An 11,222-nucleotide genomic window follows, 5' to 3' on the forward strand; every position below is an offset into this window, starting at 1 on the left:
CAGGGGCCTGCCACTTCGCCTGGCTAATTTTTTGTACTTTTAGTAGAGACGAGGTTTCACCATGTTGGCCATGCTGGTCTCGAACGCCTGATCTCAAGTGATCTGCCCACCTCGGCCTTCCAAAGTGCTGGGGTTATAGGCGTAAGCCACCCCGCCTGGCCAAGGGAAGCTTTTTTCTTTTCTTTTCTCTTTTTTTTAGCGCATGTTTCTGAGCCTCAATTCCAGATCAGCTGAGCCTGGAGTTTCTGTAGACAAGGGCTAGAAATCCACACTTTAAACTCTTGAAAACCACTATGTGCCTTCATCTAAGCTTCCCCTGCTTCTCTCCCCTCCATCCCTCCAGCCTGGCCCTGTCCTCCTCACTCTCCCCTGCACCCTCCCCCACCCCCTGCTCCCCACAAACGGCCAAAGCAGCAGTGTGAGGCAATCGCTCTATCCTTGACCCCTTCCTTTGCACAGTGAGTGATGGCATTTTTATCTCCTGATGATGATGCACAGCCTTCAGCGGGGGGCATTTAAGACGCAGAATACCAGGTCCAGGCTGCAGCTGCGGGACTCAGAGGCGAAGCTTGAGGGGCTCAGGAAGGACGAAGAACCACTTCTTGAGAGAAGAGGCAGCAGCAGCGGTGGCAGCGACCCCACCACTGCCACATTTGCCAGGAAACAATGCTGCTAGCGACATTCAAGCTGTGCGCCGGGAGCTCCTACAGACACATGCGCAACATGAAGGGTGAGCGCTGCGGGAAGGAGGCAATGAGGGGTTGGTCAGCTCTCAGCGGATGAGGCTCAGGCCACCCAATTCTGATCCTAGTTGTGCCTCTTACTGGGTGAACCTGGGCAAGTTTCTTCCCTTCTTGAATCTCAGTTTTCCCCTCTGAAGAAGTGGGCTGTTTACTAAGATATATCCCTTCCAGATTCTATAATTTCTGGTCTTCCCTCTAGGACTCCAATCTTTTTTTCTCCTTTTCTTTCATTTTTAACCTTTTTCTTTCTTTCTTCCCTCCTTCCTTCCTTCTTCCTTTCCTTTCTTCCTTCCCCTTTTCCTTCGTTCGTTCTTTTTTTCTTCTGCCTTTTCTTTGTTGTTTGAATCAAGCTCTCTGTCACGGAAGCTGGAGTACAGTGGAACAATCATAGCTCACTGCAGCCTCAAACTCATGGGCTCAAACCGACCTCCCACCTCAGCCTCTTGAGTAGCTGGGACTACAGGCGTGCACCACCATAACAAGCTAGTTTTATTTATTTATTTTTTTATTATTTTTATTAGAGACAAAGTCTTGCTGTATTGGTCACGCTGGTCTTGACCTCCTGGGCTCAAGGGATTCTCCCACCTTGGCCTCCCAAAGTGCTGGGATTACAGGTGTGAGCCACCACACCTGGCTTACTTTATTTATTTTGAGGTGGAGTCTCACTCTGTTGCCCAGCCTGGAGTGCAGTGGCACAATCTCAGCTCACTGCAACCTCCGCCTCCCGGGTAGCTGGGATTACAGGTACACGCCACGATGCCTGGCTAATTTTTGTATTTTTAGTAGAGACAGGGTTTCGCCTTGTTGACCAGGCTGGTCTTGAACTCCTGACCTCAGGTGATCCGCCTCCCAAACTGCTGGGATTATAGGCATGAGCCATGGCACTCAGCCTATTTTATTTTTGGGGCAGAGTCTCACTCTGTTGCCTAGGCTGGAGTACAGTGGCACTATCTTGGCTCACTGCAGCCTCTTCCTCCTGGGTTCAAGCAATTCTCCTGCCTCAGCCTCCTGAGCGGCTGGGACCACAGGCATGCACCACCATGCCCGGCCATCTTTCTTGAACTATTCCTGACTTTGCCTTCCTTCAGAGCTGGACAAGGCTTGTAGCAGGGGTACCCAGGAAAGTCTTGCCCACAGTGCCAGAGTAAATATTAGACTTGACTCTCACAGGCAAAAAAAGATGGAGGAGAAGAGAGACATGGGAGTAAGACAGGAGGGCAAGGTAAAGAGAGAAGACGGTGGGGCTGGGAAGACTATTGTCATTGAATACCCAGAAAGGGACAGAAACCAGCTACAAGAAGCTACTTTTGTAGAGCTGATTAGCATCCAAGGTCATTTGAATCCCCTGCTGCCACTGAAGGGTACACAAGTCAGTCTAGACACGATCTTTCCAATTACACTGGATTGAATTAGCTACCTTTAGAGCGGGAAGCCATGCTTAGCTCTGCAGCTGGCAGTGGGGTTGTCCTCACTAGATGGACAGGACTTCCCTGGCCCAGAATCCAGGGGCACACAGAGCAGCTTATGGCGTGCAAGCACACAGACTCATGGAAGCACAGATTCATGCAGTCAGATTCAGGCAAGCACACAGACCTCATGCAAACACACAGACTCATGGAAGCACAGATTCATGCAAGCACACAGACCTCATGCAATCACAGATTCATGCAATGCAAGCAGATTCAGGCAAGCACACAGACTCATGTAACCACAGACTCACGCAAGCACACAGAGCTCATGCAAGCTCACAGACTCATGCAAGCACACAGACCTCAGGAGTTGTATTCTCCTTATGAAGTAGGGTTCTTCTGGTTGTTTGAACACAGCTTCTCCCCCTTTTAGGGACAGAAACTCCAGCAGGCTCTGGTATAGCCCGTCTCCAGGCAGGGCCAGGCCTGACCACCCCAGATGGAAGGCAGATTTCTGGACCCTGGAGCACTGCGGTGGGAGTTGGGGGCCTGGCTGTAGTTCAGATCCCTGCTAGAATCCTGTGTGCTCCTGAGCAAGTCACTGCCCTCTCCAAGCCAACTTCCTAATTTGTGACAAGATGAGGGGGTGGAATGGTCCATCTCTAAGGGGCTTTCCAGCTCCTAGACAAGGGTTCTTCCCTTCTGCAGGGCTGAGGCAACAGGCTGTGATCGCCATCGGCCAGGAGCTGAACCGGAGGGCCCTGGGGGGCCCCAACCCTAGCACGTGGATTAGCCAGGTTCGGCGACGGAGCTCTCTGCTTGGTAAGTGCTGAGGCTTCTGGGCTCCTGGGGCTGGCAGGAGGCTCCCGGGAGGTGATGTGGTGCGTGTGGCCTGGGCTCCCCTCCTGCCCTTCCTTCATTTTGAAAGGACGTTCCCAGCCTAGAGTTCCTCAAGGCCAGATCCCCCTCCGGTCACCTGTGGTGGCTGTGTCTAACTCGAACAGCAGGCTGGCCCCTATGGCTTTAGTCCAGGCTCTTCAGAATAATGAGCAGACCCAGAGCTCCAGGGATGAGAGCTGGTGGAGGCTGGGAGAAGAAGGAAGCTCTGTCTCTCTTTGGCTGTGTACCCAGGTTCTCGGCTGGAAGAGACTCTCTACAGTGACCAGGAGCTGGCCTATCTCCAGCAGGGGGAGGAGGCCATGCAGAAGGCCTTGGGCATCCTTAGCAACCAGGAGGGCTGGAAGAAGGAGAGCCAGCAGGTAAGCGTGGGGGAGAAGCCTGTGGTTCCTCCATGCTCTACTGCCATCCTCAAGGCCAGCTGGGGTTACTGTTCTTCCCAGAATTCCTGTCTCATGCAGCAGTCACTGGGTAGCAAGTGGTTTTAACTTGAGAACTCTCTTTTCCTGAGAATATATCCTCAGATAATGCTCTTCCCCCAGAAAAGACACCCTGGAGAGTCCTATTTGAGAAACACTATTCCTGTGTCCTTAGCTATAGAATAGGATTGCATTGTGCACCCACTTGGCAGAGACCATGCAAGGGGAACTCCAAGTGCAAGTGAGGCCTCATCGCCCTGGGGCAGATATCCCAACGACGCCAAAGTGCACTGTCTGTGCTGTCAGCCCACATGTGGCTGGGCTGGCAGGGGTGATGTGGGCTCACTCTACAACAGGCCTGGACTAGAACACAGAGTGGTCCACAGCCTTCTGGGGTTCTCTGCGCTTGAGCACTGACCCATCACTGGGGACAGTAACCAGGTTCACGGTAAAGGCTGGCAGCTCTGTTATGGAGATTTTGGTGGCTTTACCTTCAACAAAAGCTGACATGCTGCCCACTACCCAAAGTTCAGGTAGAACCCCTCCTTCCCTAAGTTCTCAGAGTAACGGAGTTAATAGACTACTAGTTTGGCAGTCAAGGAACCTGGGACTTAGGTCGGCACTGCTCTTAGCTAAGGGTCCCTGGGCCAATCACTGACCTTCTCTGGCCTCACATTCTTCTGGTGTGGAATGAGGTACTGAATTAAAACAAATCTTGAAGATCCCATTCAACATTCTATGTATCTAATCAAGCTGGTGTAAACCACTTTTCCTATTCCCAGGTTTCTCTCTTGGGATCTTTGAGTCAAGTAAGAGTTTAAGAGTTCTGAAGTCAAGTAAGAGTCTTTTCAGTTGGACCTACCCATACCACCATCATTCCCCACCAAGGCAAAGGGTCCAGGGGAGCTGGATGCAGTGGCTCACACCTGGAGGATGAGATGGGAGAACTGCCTGAGCCTAGGAGTTTGAGACCAGCCTGGGCAACACAGGGAGATCTCATCTCTACAAAAAATTTAAAAATTAGCTAGGTGTAATGGTGCATGCCTATAGTCCCAGGTACTTGGGAGGCTGAGGCAGGAGGATTTGAGCCCAGGAGGTTGAGGCTGCAGTGACCCGTGATTGTGCCGCTACACTCCAGCCTGGGCAATAGAGCAAGACTGTGTCTCAAAAAAACAAGAAATCTTTAAAAGGGTCCAGTGGCAGCAGGTAACTTCCTCCAGTTGTCAGCAAATGCACAAGGCCATGGCAACAATGACTACTGACTCTATCTTAGGACAGTTCCAGGCTTCCTCGTGTTCAGCTTGGAGTTCCTTTGCTGTACCCCTCCCCACCTTGCCTTGTATCACCTATGAGACCTAGGCTAAGAATATACATATATTTTATATATATATATATATATTATTTTTTTGAGACAGAGTCTCACTCTGTCACTCAGGCTGGAGTGCAGTGGCGCGATCTCCGCTCACTGCAACCTCTACCACCCGGGTTCAAGCGATTCTCCTGCCTCAGCTTCCCAAGTAGCTGGGATTACAGATGCCTGCCACCGTGCCTGGCTAATTTTTGTAGTTTTAGTAGAGACAGGGTTTCACCATCTTGGCCAGGCTGGTCTCAAACTCCTGACCTTGTGATCCATCCGCCTTGGCCTCCCAAAGTGCTGGGATTACAGGCGTGACACACCGTGCCTGGCCAAGAATATTTTTGTCTAACCACCTTCTGCGGCTCCTTTCTCTGACAGGACAATGGGGACAAAGTGATGAGTAAAGTGGTCCCAGATGTGGGCAAGGTGTTCCGGCTGGAGGTCGTGGTGGACCAGCCCATGGAAAGGCTCTATGAAGAGCTGGTGGAGCGCATGGAAGCAATGGGGGAGTGGAACCCCAATGTCAAGGAGATCAAGGTGAACAAAGTCCAGGTGCGGGTGGCAGGGGCCCAGGAAAGCCCAGTGTGAATGCTGTATCAAAGAGAGGACCCCTAGCTGTGGGGGGTGCTTATCCCAACACGGGCTGAGTCGTGATTCTGGTTCCCCATGGCCTGGCAGGTCCTGCAGAAGATCGGAAAAGATACATTCATTACTCACGAGATGGCTACAGAGGCAGCAGGAAACCTGGTGGGGCCCCGTGACTTTGTGAGCGTGCGCTGTGCCAAGCGCCGAGGATCCACCTGTGTGCTAGCTGGCATGGCCACAGACTTCGGAAACATGCCTGAGCAGAAGGGTGTCATCAGGTAATACGGGCGGCAGGTTCCAAACCCCCATCTTCTAACACAGGCCTGCAGGTGCACACCCAAGCATGTGGACTGCATCCCCAGCTCCAAGAAACCAACCCTTGGTGCACCCATGGCTTCCTTCTACAAAAGAACATACTTATTTACCAAAGGAGGGACAAAGACAAGATAGGCCCTACTTCGACAGCCAAACAGCTTGTCCTGACCCTCCCAGAAAGTTTAAGAACTTAATCATTTGCTGAAGCATGGGGAAGGGCTGAGGTTCAGCTGGTACGCTCAGGTACAGCTGTAATGTCGACTAAAATATTGAAATAATCCATTGCACTCAGTACACCATGGCCTCCTGAATTTCCCAAGGCCCCAGCCCAGCCACCAGCCTGAATCCTTTCCCTGACCTCCCTGTAATCCAGCAACTAAAGGGCACAACAGGCCTCAGGGGCTGCTCCAGCTACAAGCAGCCTTTGTTCTGATGAGCTGGTAACCATGCCAATTGCCAAATAATTACCCTTTGCAAAGGGCACTTCCCTGATAAAACTTAGAAAAGCAAGGTACTGTAGAAACGTGTATCTGTGGTACTGGTGTAAGCAGCCAGTGCAAGAGAGAACTCACAACTGTCCTCCTGACTTGACTTCTCCATTTGCCAGGGCGGAGCACGGTCCCACTTGCATGGTGCTTCACCCACTGGCTGGAAGTCCCTCGAAGACCAAACTTACGTGGCTACTCAGCATCGACCTCAAGGTGAAGGGCATGAGAGGGGGATCCGGAGGGCAGGTGGTAGTGAGAAAAACAGGCTCTTCCCATCCCCCCCCATGCAACAGAAAGAATCCTCTTCTATTCTGATAGAATCACAGGCTGTAAGACAGGGAAGGGCCTTGAGTGATGGCCTAACTGCTACTCTACCATCTCCAAAGCCTGTGATGGCTCCCTCTTTTTTTTTTTTTTTGGTGACAGGGTCTCACTCTGTCACCCAGGCTGGAGTGCAGTGGTGTGGTCTCGGCTCACTGCAAGTTCTGCCTCCTGGGTTCAAGCGATTCTTCCGCCTCAGCCTCCCATGTAGCTGGGACTATAGGCGTGTGCCACCACACCCAGCTAATTTTTGTATTTTTAGTAGAGACGGGGTTTCACTATGTTGGCCAGGCTGGTCTCAAACTCCTGACCTCATGATCTGCCTGTCTTCCGAAGTGCTGGGATTACAGGTGCGAGCCACTGTGCCCGGCCCTCTTCTGTCTCATAGTAAAGTTCAACTCTATATGTAGTTACCATTTTAGAAAGAAGGAAACTTAGGTCCAGAGATCTGAAGGGTGAAAAAGGCAATATAACTTGTTCACGGTCACACAGCTGGGAAGACCAGGCTGAAACATCTTGTTGGCTAGTCTTGTGCTTCTGAAAGTCATGACAGCAGAGCAGCAATGCAGTCCTCCCGCCCTTGACCAGGCAACCCCAAGGCTGCAACTATTAACAGAGCTTGAAGACCAAGCCCCTGGCAGCCTGTCTGTGATAGGGCAGAGTGTCTAGAGTGGGCCAAAACCCACAAGATGGCCAAATTCTCCTACCTCCTACTGCAGGGGTGGTTGCCCAAGAGCATCATCAACCAGGTCCTGTCCCAGACCCAGGTGGATTTTGCCAACCACCTGCGCAAGCACCTGGAGTCCCACCCTGCCTCTGAAGCCAGGTGTTGAAGACCAGCCTGCTATTCCCCAGTGTGCCCAGCTGCACTGGTATGCATGCTCATCAGGAGAATCCCTGCTGGAAGTCTGCAAGTCTAAGATCGCCATCTGGCGACAGTGGGATGGGTGGGGTTAGTGTTTAGAGTATGACACTAGGATTCAGATTGGTAAAAGTTTTTAGCACCAAGAAAATAGGGATGAGGCTCTTGGATTAAAAGGTAATTTAATTCACCGATTAGCTATGACATGAAGGTTAAGGCCCCTAAGATAATTGTAAAACTCTTTTTCTGGTCCCTTACATTCCCACCTAAAACCATCTTTAAAATGCTAGTGGCTGATACGGGTGTGGGGGATGCTAACCACAGGGCCTGAGAAGTCTTGCTTTATGGGCTCAAGAATGCCATGCGCTGGCAGTGCGTGTGTACAAAGCAGAATCTCAGAGTGTCTCCTGCAGCCCTCTGCTCCTCCCGTTCACTGCACAGCAACACCACAGAACAAGCAGCGCCCCACAGTGGGTGCCTTCCAGAAATATAGTCCAAGCTTTCTCTATGGAAAAAGACAAAACTAATTAGTAGACAGGTTTCCCTATTGCTTCCATAGGCACCAGTCAGAATAAAGAATCATAATTCACACAAAACATCAGTCTGTATGTTTTAATATTGTACTGTTAAAAAAAATCTATGCGGCTGGGCACGGTGGCTCACGCCTGTAATCCCAGCATTTTGGGAGCCCGAGGTGGCTGGATCACAAGGTCAGGAGATCGAGACCATCCTGGCCAACATGGTGAAACTCCGTCTCTACTAAAATACAAAAAATTAGCTGGGTGTGGTGGTGCACACCTGTAGTCATAGCTACTTGGGAGGCAGGGGAATCCCTTGAACCCGGGAGGCGGAGGTTGTAGTGGGCCGAGATTGTGCCACTGCACTCCAGCATGGGTGACAGAGTGAGACTCCGTCTCAAAAAAAAAAAAAAAAAAATCTATGCTAGTAGATTACAACTTCACACTAGAGGAGTCCTGGACAAAGCTTTCAATTAGTCAAACTAAATTAGACAGGCTCATTAAAAGGAAAAGAACTACTGGGAAATTATGCAATTCAATTATTTAGACTCTTACCAGGATCCTTCATAAAAATTTAATTTCCATAATCACAACCTACATGAATTTTTAAATTTTTCTTTTTTTTTTTGAGACAGAGTCTTGCTTCGTTACCCAGGCTGGAGTGCAGTGGCACAATCTCGGCTCACTGTAAGCTCCGCCTCCTGGGTTCACGCCATTCTCCTGCCTCAGCCTCCCGAGTAGCTGGGACTACAGGTGCCCGACACCATGCCTGGCTAATGTTTTTAGTAGAGACAGGGTTTCACCATGTTGGTCTGGCTGGTCTCGATCTCCTGACCTCATGATCCACCCACCTCAGCCTCCCAAAGTCCTGGGATTACAGGCGTGAGCTACTGTGCCCAGCGAGTTCTTAAAGAATTCTATAAGCAATAGCTGATTAATGGGCCCTGGAAGAGGAAGATTATAACTGAGAATGTTTATTTACCTAATTAAAATGAAAGACAGTGCCAAATATGAGAGAATAAACAATATTAGTTAACATTTCTGTTATTTATGATGCCAGTTATTAGTAAGATAATTCCACAGCTGTCAACTTTGTTTGGTGCTGGCAACCTCTCTGCTTAAATAGGCTCAAGTTTAGTATTTTGGGAGAAGTGGCTGGAAGAAGGGGTAATATGGTGAAAGCAAATTCCCTTTCCCAAAAGTCAAGAGAATTTATGCGAGGTGGCTCCCGCCTATAATCCCAACCCTTTGGAAGGCCAAGGCAGGTGATCGCCCGAGGGTGCGAGACCAGCCTGACTAACATGGAGAAACCCCGTCTCTACTAAAAATACAAAATGAGCTGGGCGTGGCGGTGCATGCCTGTAATCCCAGCTACTTGGGAGGCTGAGACAGGAGAATCGCCTGAACCCAGGAGGTGGAGGTTGCAGTGAGCCAAGATCGAGCCACTGTACTCCAGTCTGGGCGACAGAGCGAGGCTGTCTAAAAAAGAAAAAAAAAAAAAAACGAAAAAAACCACAAAATTATACACACACACACACAGGGATGGGAGGGTAGGGAGGATGAAAAAAATCACCATCACCACCTGAAGGTTTTCCATTCTTGTTTTAACAGCACTGATGATTTGCACCATTTGGAGACAGAGCTCTGGCTTATTTATTAGAAAGCAGGAACTGGGCACGGTGGTGCCCACCCACAATGCCAGCTACTCTGAAGGCTGAGGTGGGAGAATTGCTGGAGGGCAGTTCGAAACCAGTCTGGGCAAGATAGTAAGACCTCATCTCAAAAAAAAAAAGACAAAGGAGTTGATGAAACCAAATTATGACAAACTAAATTAAAAAACAGCATTAGTGGGAACACTGTGGTATTTATTGAGGTATTAAAATTTTACAACTAGTAGAGGTATTTATTATAATTTATTCAGATTGTTTCTTAGTTTATTTTTGGCATGGATAAAATTATTGTTTATCTAAGTGCCTCAGAGTTGAGAGAGGATAGGTGTAGAGAAGTATTTCTCAAATGGAATTATCATCCACTACCAGCTAAGAGAAAACAGTTACTTGTTTAAAGGTATCTTAAAGCAACATATATTCTAGTTTCAAGAGAACAGGCTGACAGTCAAGAAATGGGCTTTTAACAAACCCACTGGTTTGCTGGATTCTAATTGCCTCTTTCAAACTATGTAATTGTGCCTTTCTGGTCTCTGTGGAGATATTTTCCACTTGTTTAATTTTCCACTGGAATAAAACAAGTTATCACTGTTGATCTGATTACAGAAACTATTTTATATAGGACTATGTGAAGAGCAGATATTCTCCGACCCCTTCAAATGAACTGTATTAAAACACACATACACTTTTGATGTTTGAGAAGAACATCATTACCTGTAACTTTTGATTTGTGAAAATAAAATATACACAGAAAGCTAATTTTATAATTTAGATGGAGAGTGGGTATACAACTTAAATATGGTAATTTCTATTACAAAGAATTAACATTCAGCTTCCTCTAAATAACACCACCCTTATTTTCTTGGAGTCCCTCAAACTCCGATGACCTAGAAGCTTTATAACCAGGTCTGCCCTTGAAGACCAGCTCATGCATTAATAGGTGTCTAGGGCTGAGCCTCAGCCTCCAATCACAATCGACCTGTACAAGTTTTCCTGTTCAGAGATATGGAGTGGCCAAATCAACATGTCTGGGTGATTCATGAGGAGACAAATATATTAGTCAATGCTACTATGTTAAAATACCAATATTGTCTTGAAGTGTGGGAACTCTCTTAAACAGGAAAATGACAAGATATTCAGAAGAGCCACAGGCTTAACATGGTGACTCTGCAGCAGCATGTCACCCTCCATGTGGTGAGCCACTCTACCTATTAACCAAAATAGAGACGTAAATGCAGGAGAGTCTTTGGGCAATCTTGGGAAGGCTGTCTTTGCTGTAAGACTGATGTATTGAAAAAGGAAGACAGGCCGGGCGCGGTGGTTCACGCCTGTAATCCCAGCACTTTGGGAGGCTGAGGTGGACAGATCATGAGGTCAGGAGATCGAGATCATCCTGGGTAACACAGTGAAACCCTGTCTCTACTAAAAATACGACAAAAAATTAACCAGGTGTGGTGGCACGTGCCTGTAGTCCCACCTACTCAGGAGGCCAAGGCAGGAGAATTGCTTGAACCCGGGAGGCGGAGGTTGCAGTGAGCTGAGATTGTGCCACTGCACTCCAGCCTGAGTGACAGAGTGACAGAGCGAGACTCCATCTCAAAAAAACAAAATAAAACAAAACAGAAACAAAAAAAAAAAAAA

At 48.7% G+C, this 11,222-nt stretch overlaps 2 protein-coding genes across 2 annotated transcripts in view; one reads left to right on the plus strand and one right to left on the minus strand.

Annotated features, from left to right (window-relative positions):
- Positions 1-228: 228 nt before the first annotated feature.
- On the plus strand, positions 229-7,992 carry STAR (steroidogenic acute regulatory protein). Its single transcript, XM_011960707.1, has 7 exons — positions 229-730; positions 2,861-2,974; positions 3,284-3,411; positions 5,204-5,362; positions 5,504-5,688; positions 6,333-6,426; positions 7,254-7,992. The coding sequence occupies exons 1-7, from the start codon at positions 667-669 to the stop codon at positions 7,365-7,367; spliced, it is 858 nt and encodes a 285-aa protein (XP_011816097.1). The 5' UTR covers positions 229-666; the 3' UTR covers positions 7,368-7,992.
- ASH2L (ash2 (absent, small, or homeotic)-like (Drosophila)) overlaps positions 7,564-11,222 on the minus strand; it is a 45,779-nt gene continuing 42,120 nt past the window's right edge. Inside the window, exon 18 of the mRNA XM_011960701.1 lies at positions 7,564-7,901. The gene's annotated coding sequence lies outside the window, so the exon portion shown is untranslated. The remainder of the gene's footprint in view (positions 7,902-11,222) is intronic.

This window comes from Colobus angolensis, unplaced genomic scaffold, assembly GCF_000951035.1.
Source record: "Colobus angolensis palliatus isolate OR3802 unplaced genomic scaffold, Cang.pa_1.0 Scaffold52, whole genome shotgun sequence".
Classification (NCBI taxonomy): domain Eukaryota; kingdom Metazoa; phylum Chordata; class Mammalia; order Primates; family Cercopithecidae; genus Colobus; species Colobus angolensis.

What these genes read in the sequence shown, in the direction of transcription:
- STAR (XM_011960707.1), top strand. Translation starts at nt 667, where the DNA reads ATGCTGCTAGCGACATTCAAGCTGTGCGCCGGGAGCTCCTACAGACAC. An exon ending in GCGACGGAGCTCTCTGCTTG is followed by an intron (nt 2,975 to 3,283) that starts GTAAGTGCTGAG and finishes CTGTGTACCCAG; the next exon opens with GTTCTCGGCTGGAAGAGACT. An exon ending in GGAAGAAGGAGAGCCAGCAG is followed by an intron (nt 3,412 to 5,203) that starts GTAAGCGTGGGG and finishes TTTCTCTGACAG; the next exon opens with GACAATGGGGACAAAGTGAT.